We start from the raw sequence: 23568 nt of genomic DNA, 5'->3' as shown, positions 1-23568 counted from the left end.
CAGCCATTGTCTTACGCTGGCCGTCACCCTCATCCACCCACAGGAGCGGGTGCCGCTGTGGAGACTCGGGCGAGGGATTCAGCCACCTGGCCATGGTCCACTGTCAGAACCCACAGGCCAACGCCGCGACCCGCCCGCACTCGGTGCTATTCGTCGACGTCTGGACGCAAAACTATCAAAAGTACTCCACCAAACGTGAGCTCATAAGCGCTTTTACGTTAAAATAAAACCAATCAAATTTGTCCTAGTTATCCGGAAGCAGAATACTAAGAAACCAAAACTTATGGATGTATTTCATTAATCATTTGTTAGATGACGCCTGCCATTAGACTCACCTGCCATTACCGCGCACATTTCGCCCTCTCTTGAGTGAGTTCCGAGTCCGACTGAGTTCGAATGTGCCCGACTTTAGCTGACAATCTGAGTCGGGACCGGCTGACCGGGGCACCCTGTCCGCCCGGCAGCCGGTTTTCAGGCGTTCTGGGTGTCTCAGAAGCCGAGAGGCGTTCGCTGGGAGGCCGCTCCCGGTCGCACAGTGCTGGACGACTGCGTCAGTGCCTGTCAGGACAGGAAGGGCGTCAAACTCGTGCTGGTGGGAGTGTGAGTACCGCCGCACGTGCTGTGTTCAGTGACACTGCAAAAAGCCTGTGTCGGGAAGGCTGATCTTTATATATCGCAGCATATTGTTGCATACTCGAAAAAAAAATATGAAATGTGCGATCAAGCAACTACAGAATACGCGCGCCCGATAGACTGGAAATTGAACCAGTTCAAACAAAATGTGGAAATCGGATTATCAATCCACCACAAACAGCACATGGCAGCACATTGGTCAACACCAGCACAAACACATTCACAAAGAGCACGCAACATGTAAATGACAAAAAGAAAACAACTAAAGACGGATCAACATCTCGAACACACCCAAGGTCACGTCGGTCATAAGCGTCGTCTGGTTGCCAAAGTCACACAAATCAAGAAAGCCTTACGCACATTTTCACACTTCCCACGCCCCGACTGTCACATCTGTCCACTCCCGCTAACACGCCGTGGCCGGTGCCGGCAGGGATGGCTGTGAGTGTGGCATCACCACATCGGCCGGCTACCGACCGGCCATGGCCTGGGACGCCCGGCCGCCAGCCAGCGCCGCGCGCGGCTTCCTGCTCGTGCAGATGAGCAAGGCGTCCACAGGTCAGTGACAAGGACGGGAGGCGGCCGGGCCGACGATCAGACCGGCCAAATGCGTGGCAAATTAACGACAGAGTAGACTGCATTTCGATGTTTGAGGTTTGGTTGAATTATTTACAGATCAGATTTAAAACTGATCGGCATGTAGCTGATCAGACACCATTCTTGCAATAAGATTCGACAACCGTGCAGAGCTATTCTGTACCTGACACGGTTCGTTATATGTAACTATGTCACGATGAGCGGTCGGCAGATGTAACCGACGCTGTTCCTGTACGGTGCGTGTACTTGTTCCGTATTTGCAGGGTACGTGGAGCCCGTGTTCGAGTGGATCACGAAGAGAAACAACACCCACAAGAAGGAGAACGAGGTTAAAGAAGCGCCCACCTGGATCAGAGGTGAGTGACAACACCCTCTGCCAAACGTCAAAATGGATGGATTGAAGCCCACTGTACACCACCAGAAACTAAGAACAAAACAAAACAAAAAACAAAACTGAGTTCGTTCAAAAGCTTTCTATGCCAGCTTTTCAGGGGATCGGTAATGAAATGTACCCTTTATAATCGTCATTCCAAGTCCCTGATATGTGAGAATGAATGAAAATGGGCAGTGACCACCACTGACCGCGCCCTTCCCCCGGCAGTGACTGTGGCGCACTCGAACCGGAAGAGCCTGCGGCGGCTCTCACACCTCAGTAAGGAGGAGCGACTCTCACAGAACCTGGAGCGGACCGTGGGCACGAGAGGCAGCCGCGGCCTGAGCCAGCAGCGCGAGCACAGCACCATCGAGCAGCGCTCCACCACGCTGCACGGCCACCACGAGCGAGCCACCAATCATACAGGTGGGAACGGGCCACAGCGGCCCACAAATCATACAGGTGGGCACGGGCCACAGCGGGCCATTAACCACACAGGTAGACCGGCTCTCACGAGTGAGCTACCAAACACACAGGAAGGCCGAAGGCGAGTTAGAGTACAGGATCGCCAGCCACACAGATGGAAACTCACGAGCAGATCGCCAGTCATCTCCCATTACGCTGAATCTTTCAGAAGTCACCTAGCAGGTCACTGAGCAGTGCACACCAATACCCTCTTGGCCGCTACTCATTCCATTCAGTTCATACCAACTTGGCTTATCGCCTGACTGGCCCTGCCAACCAGACCTCACATCTTCCCATGTCGTTCTTCAGGTGCCACTGATCAGAAGGAGGTCTCCAAGCTGGCCAGGAACACGACCAAGGTGGCCAAGACGAACCGGCGGAAGAACGTCATGAACGAGAGCGAGAGGAACTACGTGTCAGGTGAGACGCCGTATAGGTACAGGAAAAAAATAAACACAGGGTTCGCTCTCCGACCGCAGCCAGAAAAGACGTCGCCTTGGTACCTCAAACTACCTATTCCAGGGAAGGTAGCTCTGCTTAGAACTAGAACTAGAACCCTTAGATCTTGCTTACTTCTGCTCAACACGACAACTGGTACTGGTAGGTAAACGAAGTGATGATGATGGTATAAAATGAGAGCAGCTATTGAATAAGCAGTGCTACTCAAATTCGTGCGCAATATTCGCTTTATTCAATCCGCACTGTTTTTGTGCGTCTTCATAGCGCGGGACAACGAGATAACGGTGGGCTCCAACAAACGGCGACTCGTCAACATCGAGACGGAGAACGCCGCCCGACAGTCGGCAGAAAACTATAAGAAACACACGAGTAAGGCAGGGGTAGGGCAAACCTACGATGGCTCGTTATGCTGTTTGAATGTAACCATGTGCCGAATATAGAGTAATAGCTACTGATAGAAGAATATGGCTGCTTTATCTTGTACAGGGAGCATTGCGTTATCTATAATGAATATAGTATGGCACTACCAAATTTCTGCTGCTTAAATAATCTAATATGTATGTAAGCATTGTCGTCAGGACGCGAAACAGTGCTCGTAAGTCATTCGCCAAAACGTTCACGCTGGCCAAGTCGATAAGCTGGCATGGCTGGCGCTGGTTCTTCTCTGGTTGTATGTAACTCCGTATCCCGTCCGTGCCACCAGTCACGGGCGAGCAGACTGCCGGCACAATCGAGCAGTTCATTTCCGGCGAGAAGGCTCACCTGGTGCGGGTCAACAGCACCAACACCAAACTGCTCGAGAAGAGCGTGGCCGGTAGGTGGCAGCAGCGGCGCTGCGGCCACCGCAGGGGGCGCAATTTTCCTAAGTGTAATGAGTGTATACTGTACTCATATCGTCGAGTGCTGAAAGTGGACATGCTTCTTATTCTTAAGTAAAACTGATGACCAAAATATGTGACGGTGATCCGCAGCGAATCAGACCCATCTGGCCACGGAGGCGACCTCGCACAAAATCCGGCGGCTTCATCTGAGGCAGAGCCGGGTCACAGAGACCAAAAAGGGCAAAACGCTGAGCCGTGAGTACCGGTTATGGCATACAGCCGGCAAGAGACGATCTAAGTAGTGCATCTGTAAACAAAATACCCGAGTGACTTTTGAGCCTGTCAGTTTCAGCTCTAAGGTAGGTAGGTAGATTTACTGAAAGGTAAATGGATTTTTAAATGATAGAAACCATGGGCCAGCATATTCAGTTACTCACTATTCACTCACAAGTCACAACTGCTGACAAATGAGCCCGTCCCTGACCACTATCCCTCAGTGAAGATCCACATTGGCGGCCGTTGTTACGTCGGCCCGGCGAAGAAGGACGAGTGGGAGGGGCCGCTGCCTGACAGCCACTCGCCCTTCAAGTGCCTCTGCACCTGCATCAAGAAAATGCGCCTCCTTTACGCCATCTTTGACGGGTAAGAATAAGATGCAGGTGCAGCGTTATTTTTTCTAGCTGCTTGACCCGGTAATTTCATCTTCTAAACTGGCCTCACTCACGACAAAATACTCCACAAAGTTTTACTCTGACCTCACAGAAAACTAACAGACTAATATGCTCTATGCTCTTCAGTAAAAAATATGGAGCGTGTCACAGCCCCATCAACATAAAACCCACCATTATGCGCTCTAAAATTATAAACCGAAGCGTATCACCGATCTACGTACGAATGCCGGTACTCAATTATGAGCCATAGAAAGGATCAACTGTCATTTTGCCAACGTCCGTTTCTGATCTCGTGACCTCCGTTAGCGGGCAGTGTTTCTGCTCGGAGAAGGCGGGCGACTTCGGCACCAATACCGGCTCCATCACGACGACAGGCCGGTGTCCTCAGAAGAACGCGCGCACCGTCTATAACGGCATGAAGCACACACAGAAACTGGCTCAGTTCTGCCAGCGCTCCAACGCAACGGGTGAGTGGTAGGCGGCAATGTAACATCCGTTCAGCATTTGTGTAACAACTGTTTGAACATCTGTCCAAAAGAACATGGAAACTTTTATCCCGAAATACCCGAAATTCTATATAAAGGTCATACAAACCGTATAGGCGGCTCTCTACTGTAGTTAAATAACCGCCCATAGATGGCACCACTGACAAACGCCTGAAATTATACTGTGCCGCAGGGCTTGAGCCTTGAAGGTCCCGTATTAGCGCCTGGGTTGGCTTCACGATGGGCTAACGATCGAACTTTGGGGGAGCACATCTATTTTCTGGTTCATTCCTCCTCGAAAATAGTACTTAATCGGACATGCTGCAACAATTAATCGTGACACATTTGTGTTATTATGGTCATACATACGCACCATTCTTACTATGTTCGTTTGAATTACTAATGGTTTATGCGTGCATTTCGTCCACAGCTAGCAGCGTGCTTCATTTGGGCCGGACGACTTTGAACGCCGGCCACCGGACCATCGAGTTCAACAACACAGAGAATCTGCGGGCACTGAGGAAATCCAGCAAACTCGCCTGTAAGAATGTCAAAATTAGGGCTGTCACCAATGACTCCCACCAGATGAACGGTTCCCATGGATAGGTAGGAGCGGTCGGACGGACGAAGAGTAATGTCTAAATCACCTTTGGGCCAATTTTTGATAAGTCTATATGAAATGCGCAGGCAACCGGAAATATCTTACTCTTCTTCGAAGATGATTAGCTATGCAGAATGAAAATTCAGGGCTGAGTTTAACTGGTTCACCCATACGTTATTAGGATGCTCCATGGACGGGGATGACTAATCTGAGCTGACCCGCCCGTCGCCGGCAGCCACCCATCTGCACCGGTCCGAGAAGGACGTCAAAACGGACGTGGTGCGCCAGCACAAGAAACGGGGCACCATCAAGGAGACTTGGAAGTCCAAACTGTCCAAAGGTAGGGCATGGACGGAACATCACTCAGCTGATGTATCTTTTCACCCACGAACGCGAACTTTTTGAATATTGCAAGACAGGCTACGCATAAAATAAAACTCAATTTAACTTCTACTTTTCACAGGCAGAAGGCAGAATGGCGCTCCATTATGCCAGAATTCAATAATTAATCGCCCGCGTTTGTAATTAATCCCCGGATCTGTCCCCAGGGGTGTTCGACCAACTGTACGCGCTCTGCATTCAGGGGTGTTAGACCCGCCATGTCCCCACGGGGAGGGGGCCGGGGGTTCACCAGCTGTGCGTCTCTGACTCCACGGGTGTTGGACACGGCTGTACCGGCCTTGCTCTCAACGATGCATGACCGGTTATGTTCTCAGGGGTGTTTGACCGACTGTACCGACTGGTTCCAGGGGTGTTTGACCGACTGTACCGGCTCAAACTGCATGTGCGACGAGCCCACAACGTCACAGAGAACGTCAACCTCATCACCAAGAAGGACGTCCGGTCCAGCACCCACAAGAGAGGGCCCCTCTTCCTGCCGCGCCGCAGGGCGGTGCACAAAGCAATACAGGTTATACCTCTCAGCAAGTCGAAAGAGAAGAAGGCACCAAACTAAACTAAACGTAAAACCAGAGTGCAAGAAATGTAATGGTCTGGACAAAACACGTCTGGACGGTGAATCATGCAATGCATTATGGAATAACAGTAGAAGCAGCGGATGACGATCAATTTTGACAGTTTTTATCCGACGGAATCTTATCGAGCGACATAGCAGTTCTTTTATAGCAACATGTATGTACTGTCAACTGTGTGTCAGAGGCGAAGCCATGCTGGATTTAACGCCACAGGACACGCGAACGTGATGTGGCATAGCAAAATAAACGAAAAATGATTGCACAAAAGCATTTACTGAGCCGAGAAACAATATAAGAGTACCTAATAGCAAAATTTAACCGTCTTTTGCACTAATAACATAGTTTCAAGACCCGTAAAAATATAGCCCTAGGTCACATGTCAGGTCACAGCCCAGCGTCATGAACACGTACGCTTTATCTCTAGCTACTACACTGACCAAGGGATCGCTTCGGAATTTCGGCGATTGATAACAATTAACCCGCGCCCTGCTGGGCCTGGGGGTATTTGATCACTTCCTTGCGGTTTGTCACCAAATCTCAAACACAGCGGCACGGAGCGCCGTCCTTTTTGGCACAACTTATCATACTCATACATCTTTTCTGCACATGTGAAACTTTCAGACCGACTTCTCAAGGTCAGGTCACCAGGTCATGTCAAGTTACCTCGCTTCAGAAAAAGTTTCAATGCTTGCCATAGCTACACCGAGTGGCAGATCGTTTCAAAACTTTCAGTAAATCATGCAATAAGGGCAACAGTGTGTATGAAATGTGCATCTCGTACCTTTAATATCGGTGACATAAGATCAGGTCAATGTTGCGACCTCACCATTGCAAGTAAATTGAAAAAAAAAACTGAGAGGCGTCTCTCTTGTACGAACGGCATTCTAAACACTCAAACATTAGGTTAAACATGACACACTGAACCGGAAAATGGCACCCGTGACCCCTACATGTCCTAGAAGTCATCTCAGGTCACGAAAGGTATCCAACAGTTTTCCGCTAAGTTTTGATAGATGCGTGCTAGAGCAATGCAAATATCATAGTGCTCTGCTCAGCTTAACGATACGGATCGACTGATACGCCAATGCCACCTTTTCTTGTCAGGTCACTCATGACCTTAACCTGAGTTCAAATTTTTAAGTTGACTTTTTAAGGTTCATATGGCGCGTCCCGACGAGAGGAACACGATGTCGTTAAAAGTAACTCCGTGCAAATTTTGAGTAAAAATCATCGCAGAAAAAAACTTCCGTAAAAACGTCCAGCATATTTTCAGTGTTTACCCTCTGCATGCTAGGCCGTTGACCTTAACCCGGCAGGCGGTGGGCCTACCAGCCACCTTCCGCGCGGTGGGGGGTGGGGGGGCATTTTTTTGCCCCCCCCCCCCCCCGTATCTCCGAAACTACTGTACGGATCCGGAAAATTCAAACGGCGTTCGATAGCCCTGTCAAATTTGTCAAGGGAAACCAAATTTCATTGACCTCGGGGTCACCGATGACGTCACAGGTCAGGTCAAAGATAAAATGTTTCACCGTTAACGGGGCTTCTAGGAAAAGCGCTATAACACCGAGTAAAACGCATTTTGTCGAAAATCAGCGATAAGGCGTCAGTTGTCTAGTACATATGCTGCTATTAGAGGTCACTGGTCATACCAGGTCAGGTCACAGGTCAGGTCACCAAAGGTCACCAAGGGTCACCACATGAGCCCAACTTTACTAAGGTTATGCGATGCATGTTTTATGGCCAGTTTTTTATTTCTAACTCAATGGTGTTGGTTATAAGACCATCAGGTACGGTTTAGGTCACTTTCTGGTGGAGGTCAGGTCAAGGTCAGGTCAAAAAGGTCAAATTTCAAAGTTGATATTTTTGCATAAAATGGTTATCGATTCGATGCAGCTCGTCACGGGGAGTCTAATGGTGGTCTTTGTTTTGCGCTACGAGGTCTAGAATTGCTAAAAATTGAGTTTGAAAATTTGACGTCATTAATTTTGAACAGTTTTTTCGCTATAACTTGGCCAAAAAAAGAGGTATCGATCTCAAATTTGGTATGTAGATAGAAGGCGGTAGGGACTATCACATATGTTCCGGTTATTTCGAATATCAAAAAACTTTTTGGATTTTTTGGCTATTATATTCAAAAAATCTATTTTTTATTTTTGGGGGTCAAATTCCAAAAAATTCGAAAAACCGAAATAGCAATTTTGTAACCATTCTGATTCCACGCCTTTTATGTCGAAACATTTTTCTGTATCTCTAAAGCTGTAGGCCTGACAGCTCTTCCCGCGAAACCTTTTTTTGGGTCGAAAGTGGCAAAAATGACGTCACTCTGACGTCATTAGCGGCCAACCTATAATAGCCTTTGGAAATATTTTTGGTCACCATGTGCGCTAGCTGCTCCCGGGAGGGTACTGAAAGCTTGGTGACGATCGGCGCAGCGGTTCTCGAGATATATTGAAAAAACTAAAGGGGGCAAAAAATGCCCCCCCCCCCCCCCCCCCACCGCCTGGAAGGTTAATCAAACCTGAGACATTTGCTCAGAAAGAGCGTTAACAGGGCTATTAACTTTTCTGTCGCCCTATAGCTCTATTAATTTCCGAGTTATGCGCCGATTTGTAGAAAATTGTCAGAATAGGCGACCTTGACCTTCGACGACTTCTGGTGACCTTACCTTTGACCTGACCTAAAATGACCTAAGTTATTTTGTCATTATTTTGACGCTCTTTCAAACATGAGAGGCGGCTGACAATTTCCGTAAAAAGCGGCCGATAGCGACGAAACTAGTTCCGTACATTCGTTTTTATCAACCCGCGCTCGGGTGGGCCTCTCAGCCAATTTCGCCATTTCGCCTTTCTGGCCACACCAGATTATCTCGGAAAGTAAGCTAGCTAAAAGACGCAGTAAAAAGCAATAGATGGTTTGCTAAAAGATCTTTCAGAATCATACAGCTTATTTTTTATCAGGTCATCGCTAAGGTCACTGGAGGTCACCAAAGCTACAATTTTCAGGAATTTTTGTTCCCGATTTTTACTTTTCAATAATCGGTGCAAAAGTCGGGAGCCAATAGAGCTACTACGCTGCGGAAAAGCGCATTCGATAGCTCTTGCAAAGGTCTTTCTGAATATTGCTCTCAGATTCGACGTAATGTCAACGGTATAGCCTCCAGAGGGCAAAACTCAAAATTTGACGTTTTTGCGGAAAAGGCTTTTCCAGAACTTTTGACTCAAAGCTTGTATCACGCTGATTTTACCGGCATCGCGTTTGTCTCGTCGAGAGGAGTCGAATGAACAATAAGTTGACCTGAAAAGGTCAAATTAAAAATTTGATCCGAGGTCGCGGTCACGGAAAAGGTCATGTTGCATGTCATTCTATTTGTATTGTTTACCTGAACACATGCATGGTGTTTCCAAGGCTCTAGCATGTTCCTATCTAAGGTTATTGTCAAAAAACTGCTGGAGACGTTTCATAATCTTGATTTCATTAATTTCTTTCATGACCTGAGATGACCTCAGGGGAATAAAGGGGTCACAGGTGCAATTTTCCGGCTCAGTGTGTCATGTTCACATGTGTCCCGATGTTTGAGGAAATTTTCGGCCAAAAGAAGAGCATTCCATTTTTCTCCCAACGATTTGTAATGGAGAGGACACAAAATTGACCTGACCTTGGGTCATCGATATCAAAATTCCGAGATAAGCAAATTGTTGGTACTGATTCCATCATGCAATAGCCCGAGTTTCAAACTTCTGAGATGTTAATGTAGAAATGACTGAATCACAATTTTTAGACGCATTGTCAATTAACTTGACCTGCTGACCTGATCTTATGTGACCTGGAGTTAACAATTTTACATACGATGCGAAATTTAGGCATCACAAGTTATGCCTAACAAGTTTCGCGGCGCTGTGCGCTGCGGTTTTCTTTACGGTCGTTAAAAAAATTGGCAGGTGTGGCCAAAAACGCGCCCTCCCCCACCCGGGCGAAGGTTAATTTTACACCTACCTACTCTAAAATCTAATGATTCGGCTTTCAGCGACCTGAGACGTCTTTCTCGATACACTGTCAGACAAGCAAGGCGATTCGGTCTGTCAGCATTCATTATCAGAGCGTTTCCAAGCTTCTTGCGATTAGAAACGTGCCAACACGTGAAATTATGGATTACTACGGCGGTGTAGGGTCACTTGAACATTAGGTCAAAGTCATTGACCGCTGATGACCTCGAGTAAGTTTTCAGAGTTATTTCTTTCTATAGTATGGCTTGGAGCTTGATCTCAAGTTCTCTGGGAATTTTAAAACTACGTTCTTTTTAGCCTATGAAACTTGTGGTAGTTTTATCAGTGACGTGACGGGTAATCCTCGATAGATTTTCTACATATGGCCCGGACAAGTGGGAAGGAAGGGTTGGTGTGACCCTATCTGTAAGAATCTTGGGTGTGACCATCCTTTCCGTTTCGCCCCTGATTGATGCTTCGTGGAAAAATGAGCGTGTGCGTTGTAAAGAGCCGCAGCGACTGGTACCCGATGTTGACGTTTCAGGTGTACCGGTGAACTCTGAGGTAAGGTAAATGGCTCAATGTATGATTCAGGCTTTTGCTTAACGACTTCGCCGAAAATGATCGCAGAGCCGCGTTTCTTGCACAATCGTGTTCGTCATGCTTAGGCGCATCGAATGCTATGTTTTTGTTTGGGAAAGATATCAACTTAGCGTTGACCCTAGGTCAGTCAGGCCATATCCCCTCAGGTTACGATACCGGTCGAAGGTCACATTGCAACATCATTCGGTCGGGTATGTCTCTCGGAGTCTATTGGTGGCTTTCGCGACTCGCTAGCTCAATACGATAGGGAGTTATTGACGTAAAACTCTGATGACCTTACTGATGTCATAGATAACATCAGGCAAGGTCCACGATGCATCGGTCATTGCAATGCGTGTATGAAATCATGATTATACGGGCTAAAGGCACATTCTCTACGCGCTTGATATACCTAGTCTTAGAACGTTTACAGCGCAAAAACAAGCTTCGATATTTCCTTCTCTGTCTTATAATGGTGTGGCCACCAGGAACTTTTGTGCCATCAATTATCAAACAATTTGTACAAAACTGCGCTAATTATATTATTTCGTTACCGTGCTGACAGCGCGACAGCTTCTCCACGGCTAGACGTTGGTGAAAGTGAACAAAAGCGTTCATGATGAATACTTGTGTCCGTCAAGACAGCCGATATTCAGCCCCGATTCAACCCAGATTCGGACGCCTCGGATCCACTTGAAACTATAGCACGAACAAAACTCTTGAAGCCTGAAATAGGTACCTACAGGTCTCGCAGGTTTTAGCGGTAGGTTTTGCACCTAGGAAACTTATAGTGTACTTCAGGCTATATCTTCGTCATCTTAAACTTTTAAGAGTTGAAGTTGCGATCGACTTGTTGGTTCAAAAGCCGGCCATGATCGTGTAAAATGGCTTCATCGTAGATCGATTAGTTTCTGAAATATAGCCGGAAATGTAAAAGTGCAAAACCTATATCTCGCGAGAGCCGTACACAGCCCGAATCATTTAGTGTCATTCCCAGTCCTTTGACCTAAAGAGGTCAACAAAGGTCACCTACCTAAATTTGCACAGCAGATTACGGTCCATTCAATTGAACTAGGGCACTGGAAACGGTCTTTCACGACTAGCCAGGATCTAAATAATAACATCAATCTTGCCCCCTAAAGCTCATGCAATGTCCTTGCCATCTACGGAAGGTTTTTTGTTGTTTTTTTTTTCTACTTGATCCGACGACCTTATCTCATCGTGTAACCATTAGAGATAAAATCGCTTAGTGGAGAAGAAGCTGCGGATCTCAGCGAGTCATTTAGTGTCATTTTCAGCGCTCTATCTCCACTGGGTGGGCCACAATCACCTGTGCCAATTCGGGGTCGTGACCTTTTTTGACACCTAAACTTCAAGTGGCTTGAAATAACGCAAAATGGGTTGACTCACATATTCTACATCTCAAGAGCTCTTGTTGTGTGCGAGCTTCAAGTGAATCCGAGGTGTCTTGAATCCGGGCTGAATATGGGCTGAATATGGGCTGTCTTCACGCACATAAAGTTCTTATCATGCTGCGTCCATACGCATACCGTTGATAGTGGAGACTGGAAACCCTATTGAGTGGAGCGTGGCCCCGCCACCCAGTCTGGGAACCGATGAGCCCAGAAGCGGGTCGATGACTAGCGACGCGCGCTTTGATTCATGAGCTAAAGCTTTACTTTCTTTTTCGAACTGCCCGCAGTTCCAAACACGCTTTTTTATTGCCCGCAGTTTCAGCGTCAGTCAGCCTCGCATTTTTAACCATAAGTTACCCATCAGTCTTTTGATGATGTGTAGAAAGTAGACCCGCAAGCGTGTCCGAAAACCTGTCCGATTGCAGCGCCACCTGCGCAATCCGGACAAGGCCAGTCCTGCTTGAGATATTGAGCGGTCATATCGTTCTGCGTAAAGACGTGCATTGTTTACAAGTGTATTGCTTAACTCTCCATGTAATCAAGAAGACTTATCGCCTTATCAGCAGCAGATACGTTAGACACGGAGAGACCGTATCTGTATTGATTAGTCACTCGTCACTCGACCGTTCACTGACGGTCTGCCACTAGTTCCACTCACTAGTCATCACCGCCTCGGAGACACATGTTCACCCATCGCCGGCAGTCGAGCAGAGCAGCTTCCAGCAGTCGACCGACTACAAAACTGGAGTCGCCCGGCACGGCCGACGTCTGCCGACAGCACCTCAGGCGTGGCGATCGGATCCAGACAACCTCCCGACGTCGGTCCGACCGGAACTAAAACGATGATCGGAGTCACTTGGTCCAGAGTCAGACGGTCTACGGTGCCCTTGTCAAACCAGACGGCCTTCTCCGGCGAAACTCCAACGCTGGTTGTCCTTTCGACCGTGGGATTGAGTACCGGGCAAGAGTCAGGCCTGCTAGCACCTCTCCTGTGTTGTAGCTGGGCTGCCGTTCACCCAGGCCGAGGTACTCCGAGTCGTTCCTCAGCATACAGTCGCATCTTCACATTTCGAGCTTCAGTAGTAGAAAGACACCGGTGCACCCTGGCAGAGCACGTGGGCAATTGTACTCGTACTTTACACAACCGTACTGAATGTGATGCTGATGGTGCAATTAGTTATGTTGCGATATAGCCCGCATTGGCGTTTATCGGTGGACACATTTATACAGCTCAATAGCTATTAATGATATTTTTAAACTTGTTGCATAAGACTCGATCCCAGTACAGCTCAGATAAGGAAATTAGTACGGTAACAGCGCTCGCATAGTATAACGGACACAAGGCATATGATTGAGAAAACCGCTACGAATCGGACATGTTCGCGATGGTCAGCGGGAGAAGTCCGACTCCAACGTGAAGGCTGCATCAGTAGATTGCGCAGTGCGCACCGGTCTGTACATTGAGCGTCGTCCGGCCCTCCGATGTCGTCCGCTGATATCCGAGTCCCGCGAGTGTCTGCGTCCGACCACGAGTGTCAGAAGGAAGCCTTCCCCGCGGACTCCCATCGCTTGCAGCGTTCGTTGAACCGTGGAATGAAGCAGCGGACAGGAATCAGTTACGCTCCCCCCGGCTCCGTGTCCCCGGCCAGTCTGCTGACGCCGGGATAGCTCCCCATCGACCATGTCCCAGCGCCCAGTGGTTTAGTTTGTGATTTGACATCGAGAGGTTTGTCCGGTTGTCAGATCGACTGAGACGTGTCAAAAAAGACTAGCGAAATATGTACAAAAGGTTATGTTCGAGCACCGGACTAGCATCAACACCCACAAGGAAATGCTTTTATAAATTGCTGACGATTGAAGCGCTGGTCTGTACATTGTATTTCCACAGCCGATCTAAAAATATTCAAATCAGCCCATCTTTGCGACAGCGATCGTGGTCCTTGTTTGAAACGAGACTTTCGTGATCGCACTGCCGCAAATGTAGGTGGCGCCAGCAATAGCGAAACGGGCACGCCGAAACGAGTTATCGGACAGAGAATTAATGATGACGCATTCATTGTGTACTGTTAAAGCAAACAAATAATAATTGATAAGGTATGTGATCCAGAAGATGATGCATTGGTTTTAGAGATGCCGGGACTACACTGGTCATTGGCGCCCAATAAGCAAGACAGTAGCAAAGGACCTGAGCAATCCATCATCGATCAACATAATCTCGTAATGACAAGGTCCTTTTTACACAATGATGCGAAAGCAGACATCAAACGCTTGAATTTGGTTTTGGTGTTCAATCGTTATACAGTATACACCGTAAGTACATTTACCAGAAAAATGCGTTTTGTTAGCATCTTACACTGGGCATCGATAAAGCCTCAGCGGCTTCCCTCCCCAGCTCGCCTGAAAATGGAATTTCGCATGAAGGTCTTCTAAATATTATTTACCTTGGTGTTGCTGTGGAATCATAGGTGGTTTGAGATTAAATGATGCACCAGCCTTGAAATTTCGCACTGCTATGAAAAAACCTTCAAGGCCGTTCAAGAATAACGATGCCCTGTCACTTCCGAAGCTACCATTCCATTTGCCAATTGACAGTTACGTTCAAGAGGCCTTGATGAGGTTTGCAGCTCTGCTCAGATTGCCTTACATGATCAATGTTCCAACCTATGCACTTCAGCTTCGATTCGGCATTCGAGAATGATTCACCTCCTTCGGCGATAACGGTAGCCAAACAGGGGGGACGAAGGTTGAAGGAAAACGGTAAGTTCCGGCATCCAAATCAGCCAGCATATAGACACTAAACAGGCCAACGTTCACCTGCTCCCATTCTGTTCCCTATGTGTGACCATCCCTGAATATCTGCCATCCCCTTGACAGGGACTGGGCTCAAGACGATGAATGTGCGACATCTATTTCAGTGACGGCAGAGACGCCACTGCGGCGGCCTGTCCCCCGGAAAAGGCGACTGCCAGCGCACGGTCCAGGCCCCAGGGAGAGTCACTGAGATCCCGAGCTAGATGTGGCTGATATGGCCCTAGAATGTCGGTGTCACCAGCCCCGAGCTGTCCAACCGCAGTCATTTCGGCAGCGGATTGGGATGCAGCCATGATGTCAAATGCACAGAACAATCGTGCGACTGCTGAGCGCGATGATACTCAACGTGGTGGGGAACTGGATAATTATGGTGGTGGAGGGAAAATAGCAGAGCTGCGGACTGCTGGACTGCAGAGGTAGCATAGATTTGTGAGTCGCGTCGGTAACAAAGTATCATAAATAGTGTCCCAAGAACGCCAGAGCGCATGTTGAAATTAACCATTTGTATTAATGTCTGCAACGTGACTATGCATGGACGATCGTCAAAACAAAACGAGTAAAATCAAGAAGGATCGGATCACATCTGAACTACATTACACAAATGATTCAAATGAAAACCAGTATTTGCTAATGTTCTAACAACTACTCTCGCTGCACCGTTGCCTAGCTAAAGTGACCACAAGCAGAGCTCTCCCGTATGACTATGAAGTTGTTCAGGGTATCGCACCACAGGCCTGTCGCCTGCATCTGTGCGACGAGTCAACATCACGGTCGGGATATGGACACAGGGACCGGCCCGGCCGCCACCGGTGCCCGCCTTCCAATCCCTACAATGATAGAGCGGCGCCCGCCCGCAGCGACACAGAGCGACCCGCCGCCCCAGCGAGCGGCGAGTAAAGGTGATAGGAGATGGCGATAGAGTACATGGCGACACCATGAATACAACAAGCCGCTACCGGCTACATACAGCGGCCGGCCGGCCTGGGGCCGCCGGCCGCGTTAAAACCGTCGATAAAGCGGGGCCACGGCGGTCGCTCGGACCGCCGGCCGGCCCTCTAAAACCGAATACAATCAACTAGAACAGCTGCTAGCCTCCGCCACCAGCTCTGTCCGACGCCGAGAGGACAGCCACCCAGCCGGCACTCACACACAACACACCACACTTCACACATACACACTCACAGCAGCCACCTGGCCTTCACTCACACAAAACACACAGACTTACACAGATACTCAATGACGGCCCGTCCCAAGAGACAGCAAGCATCACACAAACGTCCCACTTCAGTCAGAAAGGTACCAGAGATTACACCAGCGTCGATTTGTCGGAAACTGTCCGAGCGAGACAGGGGGTTCACTTTGGAAAACGTCATAAAACTGTTAGAACCGTCAGACACCGGACCATCTCACATCCTACACCAATTCAGACTAATGACACAAAGGGGTCCTGGGAGCAGGGAAAGTCACCCAGCGAGAGCAGGCCGCGCGCGGCAGACAGCCCCAGCCCCGCTCCCCACGCACACGCACACCGGGCAGCCAGCGCGGAACGGTACCTTTGCTGATATATCGGCCTGGCTCGCCCGCCCGTGCTCCGCCGCCGCCACCACCTGTGAACAGGCGCAGTCATTGCCGCGTGACCACACCGGCGGCACACTGCACGTGCCACGTGTCACGTGCCGTCACTAATGAGAGCGTGGCGCCGCTCAGACCAGCGGACTGTTGCTGGCGCTGTCGGCCGAGGCCAGCGCCGAGCCGCCGCCCGCCTTGGAGCGCTTGGAGAGCGCCGCCACCTCTTTGCTGAGCGAGCGGATGCGGCCCTGCAGCGTCTCCACCTTGGCCTCGTGTGCCTTCTGCTGATCGTTCATCTTGCGTCGGATGTCCTGCTCGTTGCGCAGGTTCTTGGCCTTCAGCTCGCAGATCTGACGGCAGGGCAGCTCGGTCAAACACGGCGCCACCCGATCAATGACAGGGGCTGAGTACAGGGAAGCAGATGATCGGAAAGGAAACTGTGTGTATGTACACCCGCAACCCAACAACGCAAAAAGTATGCTGCTGTGTGTGAACATTGAGCAGAATCATTCAAACAGGAATGTTCAAATCTGGCGTGCTACTCGAAAAGCAAAAAATTACATAATAGCCAGACATACAAATCAACAATAAAAAAAAAAACTGAAAAAGGTTAGGAATATCCGGTGCTGAATAAACAAACAGCCAACAGTAAGCATGTACATTGCTTTCCAATCTAAATGTTATGAGCGGAGAAATAAACACCAAAGATAACACTGCTGACACGAGCTTAACCCACGCCCCGTAAGACTATTCCCGGACCCTTTCACCCGTAGGGAGGGGGGCGTCCGCCCCCCCCGTGATTTCGGAAAGGTTCCGACCGATTTCGATTTTCAAAACTCAAACAGCATTCGATTGGGGAACTACCATGTAACCCAATTTCAATGACCAACTAGGTGCAACCGATGACATCACATGTCAGGTCAAAGGTCGCATTTCTGACCGTTTAAAGGCATTGTAAGAAATGCATTATAACATCGAGTAAAAGGCATGTTGTCGAAAATCATAAAAAAGCGTTGAATGTCTAATACATATTTTGCTACCAGGCTAGGTCACAGAGGTCAGGTCACCGAGGGTCACAATATGAACCTAACTATACTAAGGTCGTGTGATACATGTTCTCTGGTCAATTTTATAATTCAAATTCAATTATGTAGGTTTTCAAATTCAATGATGTAGGTTAGGCGAACATTAGTGCCGGTTTAGGTTACGTTCTGGTGAAGGTGCATTGGTATTGGTCAATCTGGTGAGGGTAAAATTTGGAGCATTCATTTAACACGCGCAGTGGAAGGGTTGCGAGTACTACGCCCAGTGGAAGGGGTGGGGGGGGGGGGCGAATGTAGCCCCCCCCCCGCATAAGATCTCAGCTCCCACTAAAGCTAAAAGACGAAATTTGGAGGGTAGGTGGAGGCTCTGGTGAACTCTGTTGTGAGTGAATTTCATGACCCTAGGTCAATATATTCCAAGGTCAAATGAGGTCAAATGTGGTGAAATCTGCCATACCAGCGACTTTTTTGCATTTACACGCCGATAACTCAAAAAGTTACCGCCCGATTTTCGTTTTTCTTTCACTAGACGAAAGGACACACATCTTTTAGTTTGTGCTGTGAATTTCTTTTTAATCCAGCAATAAATATGGCAGTTAGCACTTAGCAGCATGCTAAGAGTAAGATGTCGCCTGCTGAGGCGGGATCAGCCGACGCGGGAAACGCGGCAATCAAAATTTTGTGTTAACACGATCATATTTCAATTTTTACCGGCCGATTTTCAAAATTATTTGACCATAGGATTGTTTGTACATTTTTTAGTCTTCTCACAAAATTTGACGCGAATCGAACATAATTAGCGGTAAGGAGCGGGATGTAAAGACGGAACCGTCCCGCCCCAGCAGTCTACAATTCAGGCGGCGCGTAACGGCCGGCACCGGCTGCCGCGCCGCGGCAGCGGCAGGATATTTGACTTTACACCGCTATTTCTAGAAAAGTTGTGAACCGATTTTGTGAAATCTTGCACGAGCAGATCCGCAATTCAATTCTGGACAGCTAGCCAAAATTACATTAATATTATTTTTGCGGTGCGAGTTATTGGCGAAAAACAGGAGGGGTGGGCGAAATTCGCCCCCCCCCCTCCACTGCGCGTGTTAAAGCAAAGTATCCTTTTTAAAAACAACAGAGCCGAGCACGATAGCCAGTGTTGCCATCATACCGCGTCAGTGACCCGGTACGGAGACCCGTGACTCGGGGTCACGACGGTTTACTTTACTGGAGATAAAACAAGTTTGGCAACATATGGCATGGCTCTCTTTTTTAAAAAGTTAGTCCGAGCCTTTTGAATGGACGGATTCACAAGGACAGAGCCCCCGCTAACCGAAGCTTGTTGCGTTGACCCTGCCCGCTACCCTCCGATCGCGCAATTCCGGTTCTATGGCAGAATTTAGAGTCCAAAGTTTAACATGCGCACATAGCCGCGCACGGCCGGTCCCCTCACTGACTTCGCCTGGCTACGGCCTGCCAGCAGCCGCAACCATCCTGTCAGGAGGCTAAAACGTCAAGCGCCCGTCGTGATTCGAACCCGGACTGTTATAGCCGGGAACGAATGATGATGGTATGATTTATATGATATGATTCATATGAATGGTTCATACTTCATAGCCGACAGCTGTTGTGTTTCATATGGTAAAGCTCAGGTGAATTTTGCTAAAAATATCTATCCTGGCTATGACTAATTCACGCATTAAGTCATTGGCAGCATTTCCGTTTTATCCGGTTATATCATCAGCCAAACGATTAGGGTAAAGGTAAGAAGAGAATGCCAGTTAATTATTCAGAATAGTATCGCACAAGAGAAATTGTCATTTCTTAACCCGCGCCCCAGTGGCGGTCTCAGCCAACTTCGCCCTAGTGGGGGGGGGGGGGGGCATATGTTACCACCCACCTCTAACTCAAAAACTAAGAGTGTTAGAAAGACGCGGTAAAAAGCAGTCGATAGCTCTCAATGCGTATGTTGGAAAGTGTTTCGGTCATTTTTCACCTTAGAGCAATATTGGGGTCACCAGAGGTCATCAAAGGTCAAAATTTGCCAATTGTCATTATATTTTTCAGAAAACATGCCGCTATCTCAGGAACTATGGTAGATAGAAAAACGCATGGAAGAGCAATCGATAGCTTTTGAACTCTTCTTTTGAAAAGGTCATTATCAATATTGACCTCAGGTCAACGGTTTAGCCTCCAGAGGGCAAAAACTCCAAAAATAGCTGTTTTTACGAAAAGCGTTTTTCGACAATAACTTTCGACTACAAAAAGCCACGACATTTCTATTGCCAGAATCGTGTTCCCCTCGCCGAGACGCGTCGAATGAACTATAATTTGACCTTGAAAGGTCAACTTGAAAATTTGACCTCAGGTCAAGGTCATGACCTGACCGGAAAAGGTCATGTTGCATATCAGTCGATGCGTCTCAACAAGACAAACACAATGAGACCATCCCCAGCGTTCTATCTCTTTCTAATCGCGAGTTATTGGCAAAAAACTGTTTGTAGCCTCAAATGACCTCGGATGACCTTTCTAGAGGCTATCAGCAAAAAATGACACCTTGGTCATCACGAGTGGGCTAAATCATTGTGATTCTGAAATATTTGGACTGTTCCTATGCGTACACACGAATCTAGAGGCATTTTCATTTTTCTCCATTGACTTGTAATGGAAAGGTCACGCCACTGACCTGGCCTTAGGTCACGGATATAAAAAAATCCGAGATATACAAATTGTAGACGCCCATAACAGCATGCAATCCAGCAAGTTTAAAAGCTTTCTGACAAACACTGCAGGCTGGACATGATTGCAAACTTTTTTAGGCTTGGTCAGTTAACTTGACCTGGTGACCTGACCTGACATGACCTGGGGTCAAAAATTTCACACATTGTCCAAAATTGATGTACCAAAAGCTACCCCAAGCGGCGCGGCGCTAGGCGCCGCGGTTTTTTATTCACACGCAAAAAAAACGCGACAGGGTGGTAACAAATGCCCCCCCCCCACTGGGGCGAAGGTTAACCCGCGCCCGGCTGGGGGTCCTGGATTTCCACGCCCTGCTGGGGGGGGGGGGGGGTGTTTGAACACCCCCCCTTCTAACTCGGCTCCTGGGCCACGTAGCGATACGCGGAAGGCGGCGTTCGAAAGAGCGTCAAAAATAATGACGAAATCACTTCGGTCAATTTTTTGGTCAGGTCAAAGGTCAGGTCACCAGAGGTCATTAAAGGCAAAATTTCGCCGATTTCCAGGTCGAATGTCGACAATTTCCAAGAAGCCAACGCATAACTCGGGAACCAATAGAGCTACAGCGCCGCGGAAAAGCGCATTCGATAGCCCTATTAACGCCCTTTCTGAGTAATTTTCTCAGATTTGACCTAACGTCAACGGTTTTGCCTGCAGGGGGCAAAAACTGCAAAAATAGCCGATTTTTTGGGAAACAGTTTTTCTGCAATAACTTTTGACCCAAGCCTTGTACGAGCTTACTTTTACCGGCATCGTGTTCCTCTCGTCAAGACGCATCGAATGAACTATAACTTGACCTTGAAAGGTCAACTTGAAAATTTGACCTCAGGTCAAGGTCATGACCTGACCGGAAAGGGTCATGTTGCATATCAGTCGATCCGTATCGTCGAGCTGAACACATCTAAGGCGTTTTCATCGTTCTAGCATGCCTCTATCAAAAGTTATTTGCGAAAAACTGTTAGATACCATTCGTGACCTAAGATGACCTCAGGGCATAAACAGGGGTCACGGACACCATTTTCATGTTCAATGTGTCTAAACCACTTGTAATTCAGTGTTTGGGAGTGTTTATAATGTCGTTCGTCCAAAAGAGGCGCATTTCAATTTTCTCCCATTGACTTATAATGGGGAGGTCGCAAAATTGACCTGACCTTAGGTCATAGATATCAAAATTCTGAGATATACATTTTGTACATGCTATTGCTCTTAGCAATCGCTGAAAGTTTCAAAGCGATCGGTCACTCGGTGTAGCTATGACAGACATTGAAACTTTTTATGAGGTGAGGTCACTTTAAGTGACCTGGTGACCTGACCTTGAATGACCTTGGTCTGAAATTTTCACAACATGTGTAGAATTGATGTATGATAAGGTGTACCAAAAGGAGCGCCGCCGTTTTTGAGATATTCGCGAAAAACCACAAGGGGGGGTGTTCAAACACCCCCCCCCCCCCCCAGCAGGGCGCGGGTTAAAGGAATCGCATCTCCCTTATTTCTTTATGTCATGACTAATGTCTCATTTCAGCGCAAACCCTTATCCCATGCACCGTATCTAAGATATCTCTGATAGACCGCACAAGTTCGACTTTGTCCCCGGCCGCCGGTCGATCTGCGACGAGTACCTCCTTGTCCTTTCCGAGCATCTGTTGGTTTTTGAGCTGCAGCTGGCGCTGCAGGCTGGCGATCTCCTCCCTCAGCTGCGTCATGGCCACCACATGGTCCGACTGCTCGTCCTTGCGCGCCTTCTTGGGCTCGGAGCCCTCCAGCGGCTGGCGGGTGACGTCCGGGCGGTCCGGCCGCTTCGACACGTAGTACCTGACGGCGGGCGAGGGCAGCCGACGGTTAGACCGGGGCGGGACAGACAGTCCGGGACGACAGTCTGCGAACGGCAACGGAGGACAGACTGTAGTCCAAGTTGGTAGCGGCTTATCGGTCACAGAGAAACGGACTGTTTAAAAACCATGCGGCAGTTGAGAAAGGAGATCATGGTTCTCTGCATATGCATAGAATAAATCACTGTGTATACTGGACTTGATAAGCCGATAAAATAAGTGTATTTTATAAGCTAACGATTAACGAGTATACAGGGTGTCTCAAAAGTTCGTTCACAGGTACCAGCCATGCTTTTTTGTCAATAATTCTGAATCAACAATTAATTAACGGTCGAAATTTTGCATGGGCATTCGTAACAACCTTCCTCAAGCAGTCTCATTGTTTTCAAGCGCATTCGACCCTTCATGAGCTCACAAAAAGGGTTCATCTCTGACCATGGGTCAGGCATGAAAATGGAGGTCGCAAAATCGGGTCGGCTGAGAAACTCTCTATTTCAGGAGTAATGGGAATGGTTAAGTCGGAAATGACCCATGGCAAACTGTCGGCGAGGATGAGTACAACATGATGATCATCTAATAAAAACGGTGGCTAAAATTTTTGAAGGACAAAACCATGCGAGACTAACAGCGTTTTCAACGACCCTCGTACGGCAGCAGACTCGTGCTCCGGAAAGCAGCTTAAAATGAAGTCATAACTATTGAAAACTGACAAGAAGCTCACAGACAGAGGTTACCCAGTTTCACAAATTGCAGGTCATCGTAAAATAAAGACAAAGTATCATTTTAAATTGTTTATTATATCTATAACGCTAAATTTTGGGGGAAAATAACACGAAAATCGTCAATGCCAAGGACAACTGACCATTCAAAAGTGTCAATTAATGTAAATTTTTATCTTACGAAGTTTCAAGAGGCAGATCTGGAGCGAAGAGCTTTCTTTTAGACACAAAATCCCGACAAAACCGCACGATGGACAGGTTTTGGCCGTTTACAAAGCAGAACCTCTCCTGAGGAAAACACTCCGCAACCCAGTGAAGATCTTGTCATGGGGAATGATGAGCGTTTGGGATTTGCAAAATTTGCACAACGTATCTAAGAAACAGATGGCCGACACATTCTTCTACGATATGCTGCGAAAAATTTGCCCCTGGCACTTCCCATTTGTTCAGGAATGGGGTTGTTTTGAAAAGGAAAATGGTGCTTGGGAGGTCGGCGCCAGTCATTCATGAAGGAGTTAGCGCCAGAGAAGACCTACAATATACTCTCGGATGGTGTCGATGCAAGCTGTCGGCTTTCAGGGAGAAGCGGATGTTGCCGGGGAGCTCGTCAAACCTAAATCCGACGCAGAAACTGCAGGGGATTCCCCTACAAGAGCTTGAAAGCTGGTAACCTTTTATCAGCCTCCGGCAGCTGACGGAGCGACGAAAATCGGTATGGACAAATATTTTTGGAGATACAGCAAATAGTTTGATTTCCAACCTTCCGAATCAGTTGTCAAAGCATGCATATTTGTCTAGTGTGCACACAGACACC

General features: G+C 48.0%; 3 protein-coding genes across 6 annotated transcripts in view; 2 read left to right on the top strand and 1 right to left on the bottom strand.

Moving 5' to 3' along the window:
* The window catches only part of LOC122364502 (protein FAM76A-like), a 39181-nt gene that overhangs the window by 577 nt on the left and 15036 nt on the right, over window positions 1-23568 (bottom strand). For 2 of the 4 annotated variants that reach the window (XR_006253557.1, XR_006253556.1), the window contains exons 5-7: window positions 21826-22018; window positions 16424-16789; window positions 336-558 (exon numbers count right to left, since the gene is read on the bottom strand). Coding sequence is in view for 2 of the 4 variants with exons in the window: in XM_043334925.1 (XP_043190860.1) it covers window positions 16574-16789; window positions 21826-22018 (409 nt within the window). In the remaining 2 variants the exon portion in view is untranslated. Of the gene's footprint in view, window positions 1-335; window positions 559-15358; window positions 16790-21825; window positions 22019-23568 lie in introns of those variants that run through there. The other 2 variants (XM_043334925.1, XM_043334926.1) reach the window with 1 other exon arrangement.
* Window positions 93-2248, top strand: LOC122364506. The gene is made up of 6 exons (XM_043334930.1): window positions 93-195; window positions 465-600; window positions 1067-1191; window positions 1494-1586; window positions 1832-2029; window positions 2238-2248. The coding sequence occupies exons 1-6, from the start codon at window positions 93-95 to the stop codon at window positions 2246-2248; spliced, it is 666 nt and encodes a 221-aa protein (XP_043190865.1).
* LOC122364505 lies at window positions 2924-6370 on the top strand. The gene is made up of 8 exons (XM_043334928.1): window positions 2924-2930; window positions 3231-3341; window positions 3499-3603; window positions 3846-3990; window positions 4326-4486; window positions 4935-5045; window positions 5341-5445; window positions 5855-6370. The coding sequence occupies exons 1-8, from the start codon at window positions 2924-2926 to the stop codon at window positions 6058-6060; spliced, it is 951 nt and encodes a 316-aa protein (XP_043190863.1). The 3' UTR covers window positions 6061-6370.

The sequence above is a fragment of the Amphibalanus amphitrite genome, unplaced genomic scaffold, assembly GCF_019059575.1.
Source record: "Amphibalanus amphitrite isolate SeventyFive unplaced genomic scaffold, NRLGWU_Aamphi_draft 000680F_arrow, whole genome shotgun sequence".
NCBI classification, from domain to species: domain Eukaryota; kingdom Metazoa; phylum Arthropoda; class Thecostraca; order Balanomorpha; family Balanidae; genus Amphibalanus; species Amphibalanus amphitrite.
This window is presented reverse-complemented; position numbering and strand designations above follow the sequence as displayed.